This window comes from Hylobates moloch, unplaced genomic scaffold (genome assembly GCF_009828535.3).
Source record: "Hylobates moloch isolate HMO894 unplaced genomic scaffold, HMol_V3 SCAFFOLD_6, whole genome shotgun sequence".
NCBI lineage: Eukaryota > Metazoa > Chordata > Mammalia > Primates > Hylobatidae > Hylobates > Hylobates moloch.
Window position 1 is genome coordinate 116022371 of NW_026652281.1, and position 17649 is coordinate 116040019.

The following is a 17649-nucleotide window of genomic DNA, read 5'->3' on the forward strand; positions in this document are numbered from 1 at the left end:
GTCAGGTGGGCCAGGCAGACCTGGGCTCCCCTGGGCTCCCACTGCCAACTTTCTCCCAGAGTAAGGCCCGGCCCCTGGGCCTCCGGAGTCCAGCACCTCTCAGCACCCCACCCCGGCACCCATTGCTCCAGCACCCATCACTCCAGCAGCCATCAAGCCCATCAGCTGCCTGGGCTACCACAGCACCCCGGCGTATGGAGAGGCCTCGGGCTCCGGCCAGGTCAGCAGCCTCGAGGCTGTTATGTGGGCACCGATAGAGGGGCAGTGAGATGATTCCCTGACTTACCTCACAGCTGCGGGGTGCCAGCACTAGTGTGAAGCTTTCTACGTGATTTTTCTCCTTTAATGGCACTCCTTCTGACAGATGAGGAAACAAGCTCAGAGCAATTAAGCGACTTCCCAAGGTCACAGAGCTGCTGCTTGGTAAGCAGCAGAGACTTGCAACTCCTGGGCCCAGGTTCCTGCCCTGGAGCCTGTTCCTGGATGCCCTGGGCTGAGCCCTACACGTCACCAGGGCCCATCACCCAACCACTCACCTGACCCCCCGGCCACAGGGCTGTGCCTAGTCTACACAGACACACAGCAGACAGAGGACGGCCTTCAGGTTTCCATTTAATGGCCAAGCCAGCACTGCCAAGATCTCCTCCTGCCTGAGGAGCCCACCCACGCTGGCACCCCTCATCCTCATTAGTGGCATCCCAGTCCAGTCCTGGTGTGGGGCCTCATCTCAGCTCCTTCAGCAAGCTGTTGACAGAGCCCAGCAGCTCCCGGAAGTAGCCCTCGTCCTCACCGTCCTGCAGCTCCAGGCTGGCCAGTGCCTGGTACTCAGCCTGCAGGCTGGCCAGCGTCCTGCTGAGCTGGGGGTCCTGACGGTAGCGGTCCCGGCAGGTGGTCAGGAGGACGCCCAGTGTCTGCAGCACCTTTTCACGGGCATCATGTTCGGGCAGTGCCAGGAGGTGGGCCGTGATCTCGCACCAGCCCTGTTCCCACAGGCCTGGCAGGAGGTGTACCTGGCGATACTGCTGCAGCTTCTCTGGGGACGTCTCCTGGGTCAGCTCAGCCTCCTCCTCAGCGAACATCTGCCATCCACCACAGCCACGGGCCAGGTAGGGTGGGGGTGGGGAGAGAACACACAGGGAGCAGTTAGCTCACACCTGGCTAGCTCTGCCCTTCAGACACGAAGGCACGAGGCTGACCCCTGAGGGCCCACCTCTTCCTCCATCCCCAAGTCTGTCTGTCTATCCATTCATTCATCCACCAACAGAAACACTTGTGTGGTGCCAGGTGCTGGAGAAACCACATGGAGACACAGTCTTGCCCTCAAGGAGCTTAGGGTCTAGCAGGAGAATAAAAATTAATTCCCAAATAGCATAAACGTAATCTAACAGTGCAGCATGGAGGCAGACAGGTTGGCTTCAAATTCCTGCTCCACCACTGACTTGCTGAATGACAATGGCTGGCACTTAGCCTCCCTGAGACTCATTGTCAGCACCTCCTAAGTGGAGAAACTCAGCCTGTCTGTAAAGCGCAGAAGCCCAGCTCTATCAGGAGAACATGGTGGGAGCCAATCCTGCCGCGCTGCCAGCAGCGGGAAAGCCAACACCTGAACCCTGACAAGCAGGCAGGTTACCTGAAGGTCAGAGGTAGAGGGTTGGGAGGGGGCGGAGATCTCCCGTGCAGCTGTAGGAAGTGTGCCTGTGTGGAGAAAGAAGGAATGCCTGCCCTAACTCCAGGGGAGAATGAAGCACGGGGAAGATGCACAAGGCAAGAGGGAAGCCCAGGAGAAGACAAGGCCACAGTGAACCACCTGTGCTTCCTGCAGCAGCAGGAAGCCGTGGGGCTGATTGGGGCTGGCAGAGGAAGCTGAGGAGGGGTGCAATCCTGCATCCTGGGACAGGAAAGGCTGAGAGGGAGCCCCGGTCCTTTCCTACTCCACCCCTCAGTCCTGCCAGCTTTGCCTCCAAAACACACCCCAATTCTGTCAGCCCCACCTTCATCCCCTGTGTCCTGCGGTCCACTGCCTCCTGCTCTCACCCTCTCCTCCAGCCCCCAAACCCTCACAACCTGGCATTGCGGGTGATAAAGACAAAATCAATCCCTTCCCTGGGACTGCAAGGCTCTGCAGGCTCTGTCCCCACTGTGCACAGCCTGGACCCACTCACACCCACTCCTGTCACTCTAACTCTCCCCTGGGGCCTCTGGAGGCGCAGCTCCCACTTCCAGGTGCACCCTCGCATGGCCCCATTCACTCCACGGCTCCCTGCACACCTCACTGCCACTGACCGGCCTCCCCTGACTGGCCTTCTCTGCTTACATGCTGCTGTGGTTTGAATGTGTTCCCTAAAAGTTCAAGTGTTGGAAGCTTAATTCCTAAGGCAGCAGTATTGAGAGGAGCTGCCTAGGTCAGGAGAGCAGCGGGTTCCTTACGGGAGAGCGGCTGTTATTCTAGAGAGCAAGCCCGGCCCAGCATGCTTTTTTCCGCAAGTGCTCTTGCCCTCTCACCTTCCACAACGTTGCCATGCAGCACAAAGGCCCCCGCCAGATGCACCCACCCAGTCGTGGATTTCCCAGCCTCCCGAATCAGGAGCCAAAAACTGCCTTTTCTTTATACATTATGCAGTCCAGGGTATTCTGTTAAAGCAGCAGCAGACAGACTACAATACAAGCTCAGGGGAATTCTCTGATAAACATCTGCCTGAAAGCTCGGGGACAGCAGGGACTGCGGACTATTTCCCCAGCACCCGGCACAGCAGGCAGCATAGGCAGGCAGGGTCCCCCTGCAGCCCTTCAGCTCCTCAGATGCACCAGAGGCCATGGAATCCAAACCCCAGGCAGGCATCTCACCACTGCAGAAGCCCAGATGTCAGGGCATGGTCTCTCAGTAGAGGTCTTCTCACAGGCCAAGGCACATATGAGGACTGCCTGGGGCCTGGCAGACCCCAGCACCCTGATGGGGGTGTCACATTGCCCATGGGAATTCCACAGTCCCCGGCTGTCATGACAACATGCTGCAGTGATCCCCCTGAGCTGCATGGCGCCCCTCCATCGTGGTGGACAGCTCATGTCCTCTACCTTCAGGCAGCTCTGGACCCACCCCTAGTTTGGCTAGGTCTTCATTCTTTCTTAAGCGCTGCAAGAGGCTGGACTTAGTGACTCATGCCTATAATTCCAATACTTTGGGAAGCTGAGGCAGGATTGCTTGAGCCCAGGAGTTCAAGACCAGCCTGAGCAACATAGTGAGACCCTGTCTACAAAAAATGAACAAAATTAGCCAGGCATGGTGGCGTGGGCCTGTAGTCCCAGCTACTCAGGGGGCTGAGGTGGGAGGATCACTTGAGTCCGGGAGGCAGAGGTTACAGTGAGCCAAGATCGTGCCACTGGGTGACAGAGAGAGACCCTGTCTCAAAAAAAAAAAAAAAAAAGAAAGAAAGAAAAAAGAAATCACAAGAACAGAGAAGCCCTGACTGCCTCAGCCCAAGTACAGTCTGTCTAAATCTCTCTGGCTGAAACTCATCTGCTGTCCTCCCTGAAAGAAGAGGGCCATTTCTGTACTGTTTGTAGAGAGATGCCAGTCCTCCCCTCCCCAATCATGTCAGCACCCCATGAGGCAGCTCCCAGAGGCAGGCTCCCGGGGCCGGCAGCCTCGGCGCAGCCGTGGTGAACCTGCCTGGTGGTAGTGTGCTAGCAATGCGTCAGTGCCATAGTGCCCAAGATGCCAGGGCTGGGGGCAGCAGGGACACACACCCAAGACACCAGAGAACAGAGCCCAGCCAGCCGACATGTCCTTCATGTCCTTCTCCAGGCTCACTGGCCCACTCCCAGAACCTGAACTGTGCCCAGGCCTTATTAATTGGATCTGAGCACCACATGGCTGCCTGCTGTTCTAAGAAACTGGATTTCTGCAGCTTGAACAAGAGAAGAGAGAGAAACAGACCGAGAGATAAGACAGGCAAAGAGAGTCAGAGAGTTGGGGAGAGACAGTGACGGACAGAGGGGGCCACAGCCATTCCGACACTGCCTGGGAGAGAAGGCCTGGGGGAGGCGTGTGCAGAGCGGGTGAGGGGCCCAGCCTCCACCATTCGACAGCAGTTCCAGCGGCTGCCCAGCCCTGCTCCACTAGTCGGCATGCAGCTGTTCTGGGGAGCGTGTGGCCCAAGAGAGGCAACTGAGGAAGCCCTGCCAATGCTCTCTGCAGCAGCTGAATTAAGAATCCAGGCCTGGCTGGTTTTCCTCTCTCCTCCTTAATTAAGACGCTTCTTTAAGCTTGCAAACAGGGCTGGGCACCAAGTCTCCTCCCAAGCGGCAAGCAATTGGGTCCCTGAGACTCTCAAGGGCAGCCGCTCTGAGGCCCTGCCCAGAGCCAAAGCTCCCAGAGGAGGCACCTCCAGGTTTCTAGAATCCGAAGAGTCAGTGCCATTTGAAGGAGCTCTGGGCTGTTCCACCCCCTCAGCCTTTTGTCCCCTGGGGGCCTGGTCTCGGCTGCTCCAGGGCTTGCCTCATGCTGAGCCCTCTGCCTGCACACTTGGCTGTGACCATGGCTGGCAGGGCCACCTCCCACTCCTCATCAGGCCTCAGGTTTCAGCTTAGCCACCATATCTCACATGACATCCTCCCTGACATCCCCAATCTCTTCCATCTGTCTGTCCATCCATCCAGAAGCACACACAAAGCAAACAAGTGACATCCCCAGTCTCTTCCATCTGTCTGTCCATCCATCCAGAAGCACACACAAAGCAAACAAGAGGAGACTGGGTGGGCCTGGGCACTCACCTTCTCTGTGACCAGGTCATACAGCAGCGTGACCACACGCACGGCGAGCACCTCTGTGCCCTTCTCCTGCACCAGGCTCCTCAGGACCTGCAGCCCCCCGAGCTTCAGGAACTGCCGCTGGGCATAGGGGAAGTGGCGCAGCAGGGAGCACAGTGCAAACAGGACCTGGGGGCAGAGACCCAGGGGCAGGTGAGAGGCCAAGTGAGCTGGACCTGCCCTGAGGCCCAGGGAAGGCAGGCAGAGGTGCCCCAACCTAGTCCCCATTCCTCCCGGCCCCACCTCAGTTACAGCTGTACCCCAGAACCCAGGACTGTGAGGCCAGGAGGGACTCAGACACCTTCAACATTACCAAGTGAGTAAATGGGAGGTAAACAGAGGCCAAGCGTGGGAGGCCAGGAGTAGGGCCCGAGGCCACACCACAGAAGCTGCCCCCAGGCCTCTAGTCACCTTGGCACACTGCCATCTGCTTTAGTTGAGTGTAACCTCTCCCCCTTTGCCACCCAGCAGATGACGCTCAGGCCCCCAAGGTAACATGCACAGCCTGGACAGGAACCCTTTCCTTTCAGGCCCCACAGGCGTCCTGGGGGCCGGGCAGGAGGAAGGGCATGGAAACACACCTTCTTCTTTGTAGTGAGCGGCTGCTCCGTGGCCAGGATGACCAGCAGCTTCTGCAGGGCTCCCCCTTCGATGGCCTCCACCTGGACCTTGGGGTTGCTGGGGAAGAAGCACAGGTCAGCATGACTACCCTGCCCAGCCCAGGGATCGGACGGTCAGGGAACTGAGCCCATGCCAGCCATCCCTGGGGAGAAACAAGAACAACAGAGGTTCCCACGAGGGGCAAGTCAAACTCAGCTGGGGAAACAAAGACCATCTGGCACAGACCCACGTGGGAACAGCAGCCCACAGCACAGGTGACAGGGCTGAGTGCTCCCATGCCAGCCCCCACTCCCCAGCAGCCAAGGGGCTGGAGTGGGCTGGGAAGGTGAACCACCTCCCTCTATTACTGTAAAGACATTGCGATGCCAAAGGTGCTCCTTCAGCGTCCCTCCCGTAGGAAGCTTTTCTTGGCGCTTCCCAAGCCAGTGCCGGATGTTCCTTCCTCCGTGACCCCAGGCACATCACACACTGGGGCAATTACTAATGGATCTGTTCCCCTCTGGGTCTGGTGCCCCAAGGCCAGGGCCCCATCCCTCTCCTCTCCTGGGTCGGCACTCAGACTACACATAGAAAATGCTTGCAGGAGAAGGCAGGAAGAAAGTGCAAGAGACAGGAGCCTCTGAATACCTAGGCAGATCCTAAAACAGGACAACCCAATGCCTCCCACTGGGCTCCCACTCTATAACAGCAGCTACTGTCAGCTTCTCTGCCCTGTATTCTCAGCACTCAGCACAGAGCCTGCCACATCACAGGTCCCTGGACAGTAGGGAATGAATGAATGAATGAATGAACGAACGAATGAACAACACGTGTACACAACCATGAACATATCAACAGATAAACATACTGCACTAAAGTACTCAAAAGGCTGAGCTGCCTCTGGAACTCCTCTCCCCATTCTGGGCTAGAGAAATAGTGATATGATTACAACATTTCAGGCCCAGACCTCCCAGATGAAGGGATGAGGGGCCTGCCGTGGACCCCCATCAGGGCAGGGTGCCATGCAGGGGACATGGCCAGGATCCCTCGCAGGATACCCTTTTGCAGGCTCCTTGCTTTTCAAGATTGCATTAGGGATCAATTAAGGAGCAAGTGCCAAGCACAGGGATCGGAGAGTCAGGCCCTTGGGCAGGTCAGGGCTCCCCTCTCAGCAGCCCACATGTGAGGCCCCAGAGAAAAGAGGGGACAGGCACACAAAAGCCTGAGGTCAGCAGCAAGTGAAGGGGCCAGGCCAGCAGTCAGATGGTGGCTGTCACACCCATCCAACTAGCCCACAAAGGACACCGCAGTCTACCAAAGCCACTGCATGCCTCTGACTGCCTGCCCTTGGCATGACCACAAGCTCCTGGAGACCCAAAAAGCACCTGTTCCTCCTAATTCCCAACCCTCCTGGCCAGGGGGCCCTCACGGTGTCCTTGAGAGTGAGCCAGGGTATAAGGAAACAAAGACAAATCAGAAGGAGCTGGCTCCTGATCCTAAACCCAGAAAAGACACACTGTGCCACCATACAGGAGAGGGCCCGACACACAGCAGGCATGCCCCCAAAGCTGGCCGAATGGAATGAAGATAGCTCCCCGCTTCTATTCCGACCAGGAACAAGCTTCAAGGTCCAGAGCAGACCGAGCACGCTGAGCCAGCTTTCTAAAGAGAAAAGCTCCTTTGTACCACGTGTCACTCTGTAGCCTCTCAGCCAGAAAGGAAGTACAGGGTGGGTGCCAGCCCATCCCACAGCAACTCCACCCCTGTGTCTGCAGAGCAGCCTGGAAATGGGCCAGAGTCCCTGGGGAAGGGAGGCTGACAGCTCCTCTCCAGATAGGAAGGCAGGCGCTGGCGCAGGGGGGCCTGGGAGCTGAGCTGCTCCCCTGCCCCCCCCGACTTGAGACAGGCAGCTGTTTCATCAAAGTATGAGCTAATTAGGGCTGTCTCTGCCATCACATGCCTAAGGAACGTTCACCCATGACAGGAGGGTCCAGGAAGAGAAGACGACCATGCTGAGAGATTCACACAAACATCAAATGCTGCCTCCCCAAGGGGGCTGTGAGATCTGACATCGCATCGGCCTTTGGGAGCACTGCCAAGGAGTCCCATCCCTCATGGGCCCTCGGAGCAGCAGAGACAAGGCCCTCCAAAGACAGCACAAAGCTCATCACAGCACCCCATCATCGCAGCCCCAGTTAATCACCCAGGGCTGGGCAACCAAAGCCCTTCCACTTTCTGCACTGTGACCAGGGCAAAGAGAAGTCCCTTCTTCAGAAGGTAGGCTGACGTGGGCTGGGAGCCACCCACAGCCAAGCCAGCAGCAGCCCAGTCCCACCCACTCTGTCTCCCTGAGGCAGGCTCTTCCCACCCCATTTAGAGTAGGAGAGAAAAGAGCTCCAACATCAGATAAGTAAATCAGAGAGAAAAGAGAAAGTCTGACTTTTGTAAATTGCTGAAATCAGGTTCATAAGGCAATAAATTCATGTTTTCACCCACAACCAAGTCTGTGGGTAGGGCAGGACCATGGGCCAAACATGAGCTGTGACAGTGCACAGCCTGGCAGCCCTGGGCCCATGCCCTGCCTGGCCTCTTCACATGATCAGCTTAAACGAGGTACCCATGGAACCCTGGGAACTCCAGGCCTTACCCCAGGGTTCCCACAGCTTCAGGAGTTTCCTAAAAGGCCACCCTGTGAAGTGGCCTTTTAGGGCTGCCCAGGCAAGGGGTTGAAGAAACACAGCAGAGGAAGAGGGGGAAGATGAGGCCTGTGCTTCCAGCTGCTCCTCAGTCCATCCAGGCAGGGCCAGTAGAGCTGAAGGTTTCCTGAGCAATCCCCCGCCAAGGGTAGAATCTGCTCCTAGAAACAGCCCCTCTCTCCACAGGCAGCTCCGCCTTGGGCTTTAAATGCTCACAGCCTGGGGCTGGGGGAGGCAACTACCAAAACAGCTCAGAGTGAGGCCTCTGGATGTGCAAGGACCAGGGCCTGGAGGACCCTTGCTGGAAATCTCATGAGCAATGGCTCATGGCCTTGGGCAAGTTTTCACCTGTGAGGCGGAGCTAGGACTACCCATGTTAAAGACAGAACAGTTAATGAATGCCAAAATGCCACAGTGCTAGCCAATGCACTGTGGCCAAAAGATAATTACAGTAGGCTTACTACACAAAGAGGCCAGACCACCTCCTTGAGAGCACAGCTTTATTTGGCCGGGATGCCTCGAGCACATATCAATGTATGCCAGCCCCATCCTCCTCCAGCCTATGGACTCTGGACCAGACCTGCAGCCCACTCCTGGAGGGGCCAGTCCTGCTGGCTGGAAGGTAGGTGTCCTGACAGTTGGAGATCTGAGTTAAGGGGGCGGGGGCCTGGCACGCCTCAAAGTGACATCAGTGGCGCTGGTGTGCTCAAAGTCAACAGAAGGATATTAAGGACGTAGCTCATCTCCGATGCGATAAATGAGAATAAACCTTGTTCAGGGCTAAACCGGCTGGACTAAATAAATACCATTAGCACTTGGATTACCGGGATGTTCACAATCAGTAGGCGAGTCAGCTGTCTGTGTGCAGAGGGACGACAGCAGCTGCTACTCTGTAAATCTTGCAGGGAGATGGGCTGGGGTGGGGCGGGTTGCAAAAATGGAAGTGATTGCATTTGCAAAAACCAAAGAGTTTGGGTCAGGGTGACAGCAATTTGGGCAATCAGCCAAGAGTCAGAGGTCATATTTTAGCTAACTGAAGCTGAGCAAGTGTCTGGGTGGAAGGGGATTGAAGGAGCTGACCACAGGGAAGGCAGCCCAGCTCGGCCAGGGGGCCCAGGAGATTGCTGCCCAATACACACCCCGGGGCTGACTTCACCCTTGGGCTCAGGGCTGGCTACATAATTTTCAGGCCCAAGTGCAATATGAAAACGCAGGGCCTTTTGTTCAAGAATTATCAGAAATTTCAAGACAGTGAGAACAGAGTATGAAGCCAAGCATGGGCCCTTTTGAGTGCGGGGTCCTGTGCCGCTGCACGGGTGGCAGGCCCAACAGGGTATGTGCACGGAAATCCTGCTCTAGGGTCAACCGGAACAACGAGGGCTGAAAAGTAAGTTTGAATTTCTGAAAAGGAGAACAACTGGAAAAGGTAGAGCTCTAGGATGGGAATAAGGATGAGGGTGACTAGTTATATGGGGGCCAAGGAAATGCTAAGGTGTAACTGAAGAGAGCTTCTGTGATTGAGACTGCCAGGCCAGACCAGGACACCAGAGGCACAGCAGAGGGATGTGCTCACTCAGGCATCCTCGTGACATTTCTAAGTGCAACAAATACTCTTTTCATTCCCTTACAACAGGAAAAAACTACCATTTTTCTTCTGAAATGCCTCTGAGATGATGCCATGCACTGAGGGCAGAGAGCACATCTCAGGGGTGTATGGGGCCAGGCTCAATCATTCACCTGATGAAGTGCATGCTCACCTTCCTGCCCAGAAAGAAAGATTTCCTCTGATGGCCCCACCTTGCTTATGCCTTAATGTGTAGCCTCCATCATCTGGGAAAGCAAGAATTTGCAGGATGTGTAATCCTGAAATAGATGGGTTCAAGAGACATCTATATTCGCCTGCCATCCAGGGATGAGTGGGGTTAGGTAATCAATCAGTTAAGATACAAACAACTGGCTGGGCGCAGTGGCTCACGCCTGTGATCCCAGCACTTTGAGAGGCTGAGGCGGGCAGATCACTTGAAATCAGGAGTCCAAGACCAGCCTGGCCAACATGGTGAAACCCGTCTCTACTAAAAATACAAGAGTTAGCTGGTGTGGTGGCAGGCACCTGTAATCTCAGCTACTCGGGAGGCTGAGGCATGAGAATCGCTTGAACCCAGGAGGTAGAGGTTTCAGTGAGCTGAGATCACGCCACTGTACTCCAGCCTGGGCAACACAGCAAGACTCTATCTTAAAAAAAAAAAAAGGATACAATTACCAAATTGAATAAAAATGGAATAGGTTTAACAACAACAACAAAACAAAACAAAAAAACACTGTACAAATCTTCCACTGCAAAGTCAAGCTTCCAGGAATAACAAAACACATGAGCTGCACATCACTTTGTGTTGGGACCTGTATGGCCTCAGGAGTTCCATCTGGACACTGGGGAAAGGCAGGGCTATCATCTGACCCCTTCATGTACGGCCCCCAACTGGAAGCCACCCACGTAAGCAACTATGAGACACCCACTCCTCACCACAGTAACAGCAACTCACGAGAGGGTCTCTAGACCCTCTTGACACACACACACACAATCACACACAATACACACACACAGACACAATCATCTGCCCACCTCTGAGGAGATAAAGGGAACCTCAGAGGGAGGGGCAGCAAATCACCTTCCTGAGGGACATCTGGTAGCTCTCCAACACAGCCCTGCATCACAATCACCTGGGCAGTTTATTTCCTGAAACCATTTCAGACTAGTGCTTTAAAAAATTACAGAAAACAGGCCAGGTGTGGTGGCTCATGCCTGTAATCCCAGCACTTTGACAAGCTAAGGCGGGAGGACTGCTTGAGTCCAGGAGTTCGAAACTAGCCTGGGCAAGGTGGTAAAATCCCCGTCTCTGCAAAAGTAAAAAAAAAAAAAAAAAAAAATAGCCGGGCATGGTGGTATGCACCTATGGTCCCAGCTACTAGGGAGGGTGAGGTAGGAGGATCACTTGAGCCCAGAAGGCTGAGGCTGCAGTGAGCTATGGGCGACAGAGTGAGATTCTGTCTCTCTAAAGAAAAAAAAAATTATAGAAAAGTAATTATACAAAAAAATGACTTACTGGAAAGCTGCAAGAATAGTAAATAAACTCCCACCCAGATTCACCAATTGTGGACATTTACCACAATTCTCTGTCTCTATTAATATTTACACAGATTTTCTTTTTAAAAATATTTGAGAGTAATTGAAGATACAAAGACCCTTTACCCCGAAACATATCAGTGTGTATATCCTAAGAACATAACCAAAGTACAGTTATCAAAATCAGGAAACTAACACGGACACAGTAATCTACAGGTATTTATTCAGATTTTGCCAACTGTCCCAATAATAGTCCTTACCCCCCACCCTTTCCTCTTTTTAAAAAACACTTTTTTTTTTTTTTTTTTTTTTTTTTTTTGAGGGTTTTTCAAATTTTTCCCCCCCGGCTTTTTTTTTTTTTTTTTTTTTTTTTTTTTTGAGACGGAGTCTTGCTCTGTCCCCCAGGCTGGAGTGCGGTGGCGCAATCTCGGCTCACTGCAAGCTCCGCCTCCCAGGTTCAGGCCATTCTCCTGCCTCAGCCTCTCCGAGTAGCTGGGACTACAGGCGCCCGTCACCACGCCCGGCTAATTTTTTGTATTTTTAGTAGAGACGAGGTTTCACCGTGGTCTCGATCTCCTGACCTCGTGATCCGCCCGCCTCGGCCTCCCAAAGTGCTGGGATTATAAGCGTGAGCCACCGCGCCCGGCCTTGCCCAGGCTGGTCTTAAACTCCTGGCTTCAAGCAATCCTCCCGCCCTGGCCTCCTAAAGTGTTGGGATTACTGGCATGAGGCACTGCACAGAGCCCTCTCAATAATATTCTTTTTAGAAAAATAATTTTGACCCCACGTCCGATTTATGCCCACACGATGTACACAGCAGCCTGTCTCCTTGGTCTCCTTTCATCTGGAACTCTCCCTTAGTCTTGTCTTTCATGACACTGACATTTATGAAAAGTGCAGGCCAGTGGTAGAATGTTTCTCAGTTTGGATTTGTCCGATGTGTTCTCATGATTACATTGAGGCCATGGCTTTGGCAGGAATACACAAACACAATGCTGTATCTTTCTCAGTGTATCACACAGGAGAGCAAGTGATGTCCATAAGTCCCACAATTGGATGTTTTCTTTGAATACTTGGTTATGGTGGTATCTGCCAGATCTCTCCACTATAAAAATACTATTTCTTCCTCTGAAATTAATATTTTATGGGGAGACACTTTGAGATATGAAGACAGCCTATTCCTCACCAAACTTTCATATAGTAGCTTTGGCAATCATTGACAATTCTTGCTTAATTATCCCAGGTTAAGCATCTTAAGTCCAAAAATCTAAAATCCAAAATGCTCTAAAATCTGAAACTTTTTGGGCATCAACATGATGCTCAAAGGAAATGTTCATTGGAACATTTTGGATTTTGGATTTTTGAGCCGGGGATGCTCAAGTGGTAAGTATATAATGCAAATGTTCCAAAAACCAAAAAAAAAAACCACACAAAAAAAACCCCAAATCCAAAACATTTCTAGTCTCAAGCATCTCAGATAAGGGATGTTCAACCTGTACCATGATGTTTGTCAAATGATGATATTCAAACTCCTATCTTTATTTTTCTTGCTTCTATCTTTATTTGCTGGCACTCTACCTGAAAGAAGAGATTTTCCTTCTTTCCCATTTCTTCATTCATTCATTTACTAGTATCAGTATGGATTAATAGATTCTTATTTAATCTATGGAATAGAATCCATTTCTATCATTTACTTCAATGCTCAAATTATCCTTAATCACCAGGCATTCTCATGTTGGCTTCTGTGTCTTTTTAACATGTTTCCATCACCCTTTAACATTTTCTTACCTTCTGGCACAGGATGTTCTTGTACAAGATATTGCTCTTTTCCTATGCCAGCCATGGAATCGGCCACTTCTCCAAGTAACAATTGGGGCCCTTTTTGAAAATACAGATTCCAAGCCATACCCTGCATATACTAAATCATAATCTCAGAGAATGTGGAGCATGTGGCTCCGAAGACCTGATTTTTCATAAATGCCACATGTGATTCCTATGTTCTGAGGACCAGCATTTGGGATAACTAGAGCCAATGCCCAACCTTTTATCCGGTACAGCATCTCTGGTAATTGGCAGCCCAGTACTTGAAGACTACATCATCAAACAAGGCAGCTTTACACTAGTTTAAAACTCCTCCAATTGCCAGAAAAACATACTCTGTTATTGAGCTGAAATCTGCTATCATGAAGCTTATACCCTCTGGTCCTAAGTCTACCCTCAAAGAAAGAAAGGGTTGCCTGATCCTGTCCTGACGGGTTAGCCCTTCTGAAAGTTGGGAGCAGCCAACCATCCAGAGAAAGCTCCCCTCTCACAATGTGGCCTCACGGGGTTCTGCAGTCATTCTCAGGGTGACTCTTGAAACCCTCCACTTTCCTGACAATGCTCTATGGGACCCTGTTCCACTTACTGATGAATCCCTACAGTGGTGGTGCCCAAACCTACCCACAGGGATCCAGGCTGGACAACCCCCTACCCAGAGTCCAGTGGGGCTGGCTGCCTCTGCCCCAGGGCCACTCTGCCCCTAATGCCTCAGGCCATCTCTAGATTTTTGTTAGTAGCCTCACAGAGCTTACAGTGGCCTGCCTAGGTCAAATCCCTAAAGGCTGCTCACATGATCTTCTGATGAGCCAGGGGGTCCCCAACATGGCTCTGAACCCAAGCACAGGGCTTCGATTTTATTCTTACTAAAGAATAAATATTGTCAGGAGGCAAAAAGCAAATTACAAATGGTATGGGTGATATGACACCATATATTTATTTCTGGGTGGTGAGATTTTTGTTTTAAACAAGGAATCTGAATTACTTATAAATTAGAAGTTTAATAACAATAAAATTTAAAATGCCACTTGGCTACTTAGACCCTTCCTCCTAGCCTGTCACTATTCTTTTGGATCCTCACTGTCATGTATCTCACATGGTTATCCCTTCCTGATCAGTGCCATCTGTTCCCACGTCTTCACATGAGAACCAGAATGCAGGTTAGACAGGACAGAGTCTGCCACGAGCTCTTTGGCACATCACTACAGTGAAAGCTCTGTTGACACTGAACCATTTCTAAATAAACATTGATTAAGTCTGATTGTTCAAGCTGCTACAAATCTACGTCTTTTTTTTTTTGATCCAGAGTCTCACCTCACTCTGTCACCCAGGCTGGAGTGCAGTGGCGCAATCTAAGCTCACTGCAACCTCCGCCTCCCAGAACTCAAGCTTAATTCTCATGCCTCAGCCTACCATGTAGCTGGGACTACAGGCACACACCACGACACTCACCACCATGCCCAGTTTTGTTTTGTTTTTTTTTTTGTTTGTTTGTATTTTTAGTAGAGACAGGGTTTTGCCATGTTGGCCAGGCTGGTCTCAAACTCCTGGCCTCAAGTGATCTCCCACGCCTCGACCTCCCAAGTGCTAGGATTACAGGCGTGAGCCATGGCTCTTGGCCTCAAATCTACGTCTTTATCATCATTTCTCTATCTGATCTATTAGATTATTATGAGATTCTGTCAAATGATTTCCTGAAATGCAGACTTCCTTTGTGTCTATTATACCGGCCTAATCTACCAGCCTGGCAAATCTTCTGAAAAAGAAAATGAGAATTGGGAGGGAACTTGAGAGAGTCTTCTGGGTACTGATAATGTTACATTTCTGGATCTGGGTGGTGGTTACATGGGTGTGTCTACTTTCAATAATTCATCGAGTAGAATGTGTTCAACTTTTCCATATGGAGGGAGGGGGGAGGGAGGACTTAAGCATTAAACTAGTCCAGCAAGACCTGGTTTTATGGAATCCACACTAACTCTAAGAAATGACCTCTTTTCTTTTAAAATACTCTTAATTCACATCTCAAAAACTTGCTCTGTTATTTTGAAAAGCAGAACAGTTGCCCATTGTGTCTCCTTGCCCCTCTCCCAATCCCCATAATGCCATAAAGATTCCTGCACACAGTTTGATGATGATGTCCCTAAGTTTCTGTCTGGCATTTAATTTTTCAGACCTTGTCTAATTTGGAGAAGCCAGTGGTTCATTTACACTTTTTGTACACTCCTGGTCTCAAGTTCCACTTAACTCTACGTTTGTTTTACTTTCTGCGGGAAAGACATTCTCCTTGAGAGAGAAGGCAGCAGTAAACAGAATGAGCAGCAAGGACAGAGATACCCTCTATGGCATCTGCTAAATCACCTGATTGAACCAGGTGGCCTAAAGCCTTCCTTGCCATCCCTCTCACTCTCAACAGTAGCTGCACAGGCACCTTTGTTGTTCTTAGCGTTTCCCAGGTCTCACCCATCTGGTGCTCCTGACACTGTTCTTGGAGGTTGCATCCTTCTTCTCTATTTGCTCTTGGTTACAGGTCCCTTTTTCATCTCCAGACAAAATCTCAGCTCGAACTGTGCCCCCTGAAGCCATGTGGGCCTCTTTAGGTGGCTCCCTGTTCCCTGCAGTAATCACTAGTGACTCTATTAAGTACACTTCATTTTTCAAACTCTGAGTCATCCTTCCTTTTGAAGCTCCTGTTCAGACATCATATCTACCTTTTCCTGGACCCTCTGAAACTTACTTTCCCTAAAACTCAGAGGCAGAGAGTTTTACCTTCCCCTTTTAGTTTCTCCAAACACAGTCACCTTCTGCTGATGTTCTCTAAACTTTTTTTTTTTTTTTTTTTTTTACCAGACAGATCCTTCTTGTTGCTCAGAATATAATTTCAGTCAGGCCCTTCTCCTTATTGCTTCCTTAACCTCCTGAGAGAGAAAACTGTCAGAAAAGAGAATTAGGAATTAAAGCAAGTGAAGAATTTATTGGTTTCTTTTTTTTTCTAGAAGCAGATTTCCAACTGCCCAGTTACCCCATGCACCACACCAGTTTGCTTCTGTGCCAGTTTTATAATTTCAATTGAGAAAGCCTCTTCTACACGGAGGGTAAAGAGTTGACAATTACCTCAGAGTTGGTTGGTTGGTTAGTTTTTTGGTGGGCTAAAAGCCAATGACCTGGACTTTTTCCTTTTTCTTCTCTCTCCACCAAAAAGCCCAAACCCAGGAAGCAAAACACTGAGTGCTGCTCTGGAGTCAGGGAGACCTAGGTGCAAGTCCGAGATTCTAGTGTTTTCAGCTGTGTGACTGAGGTAAGTTACTAAGCCTCTCTGTACCTCAGTTTCTGCATTTGTAAAACAGGGATTAATAACAATAATATTTATCTCATGGGATTGTTGTGGGGATGAAATGTGATTTTATATATGTAAACACACACAGAGTTCCTGATAAATGCTAAGCATTAGGATAACAGCTGTTTTATCATAATATACCATTTAACAAAAATTATTATGTTTACTTTTCTGCTAAGACAGAATGCCAGGGTTTTCAGGCTTCTCAGAAGGGAGAGGAGCTATCTGTGTTGGGGGACAAAGAAGACCTCCCACTGAGTGGCCTCAGATTCTCATTCTTAGCTCCTCTGACTGGATAGACAAAGCCAGTACAGAAGGAATTCATGGGGGAGAAATGTAATTAACAAGCTAGAGGGAGAGATTGGGAGGAAGGATCAAAGCAGCTAATTAGAACTGGCTAAAGGGAGACCACAGGGTAGGAACATGGAAGAAAGCAGGCTAAAGAGAATTATCTGCAGCCTCTAATTATTCAAAGAATGTCCCTGAGTAATTGTCTCAGGCAGTCTGAGTGAGGCAAGGCAGGAGTAACAAGGTTAAGCAGAAGAAAATTTAAGCTAAAACATATGGGAGATTTTTCACACACTGAGATTTATCAACTTTATTAGAGAACACGGAGGATATTATTTCAGGTCTTCTATATCAGTTGGTGGTATAACTATCCCCATGTCTGGTGGCTGGGGGACAGCGGAGGAGGCCAGACCCTGCAGGGCAAGAGGGGATCCAAGGAAATGGCCCAGACAATCTTTGCTTCAAGCTTATAGGCAACACACCTTGTCAACCCGCCCTTTGAGGCTCAGGAAAGAGCTTCCTTCCTCACTCAGATCTGCTCTCCCTCCAACCTCCACATCCCCTCACCATCCTTGTGTTCTGTCATAAACTTGATAAACGTGATAAATCTCACTGTGTGAAAAATCATCTCCTCAATCAGAGCCAGTGGAATCACGCAGGGCCTATTTTGCGTTTGCCACACAACTGTAGAAATGTTTATGAATGAGCCATCTCTTAATAGCAAAAGAAAAGGCAATGATCGTAGGACGGTCTATAGCTGAAAATGACAACACTGAAATACTTCGTTTACAGGATTTGGAAGTCGTATAGACTACAAATCTCTCTGCTGTGCAACATACATAACAAGTCCCCAAAATATCCTTTGTTTGCTGAGGTTTTGCTCAGATATTTAAGGTTCTGACAGTTTAAATATGGTGAACAATATGGTGAACCATCCAAATATTTTGCATCATTGGTATTTGGAAAGATCTTTAAGAACAATTAGT

At 50.5% G+C, this 17649-nt stretch overlaps 1 protein-coding gene across 5 annotated transcripts in view; it reads right to left on the reverse strand.

The window, feature by feature from the left end:
- Positions 1-596: 596 nt before the first annotated feature.
- SIL1 (SIL1 nucleotide exchange factor) overlaps positions 597-17649 on the reverse strand; it is a 334141-nt gene continuing 317088 nt past the window's right edge. For all 5 annotated transcript variants that reach the window (XM_058441259.1, XM_032158025.2, XM_032158026.2 and 2 more), the window contains 3 exons: positions 5388-5484; positions 4771-4935; positions 597-1079 (listed from right to left, as the gene is read on the reverse strand). In XM_058441259.1, the coding sequence (XP_058297242.1) occupies positions 723-1079; positions 4771-4935; positions 5388-5484 (619 nt within the window). In that variant the 3' untranslated portion in view covers positions 597-722. The remainder of the gene's footprint in view (positions 1080-4770; positions 4936-5387; positions 5485-17649) is intronic.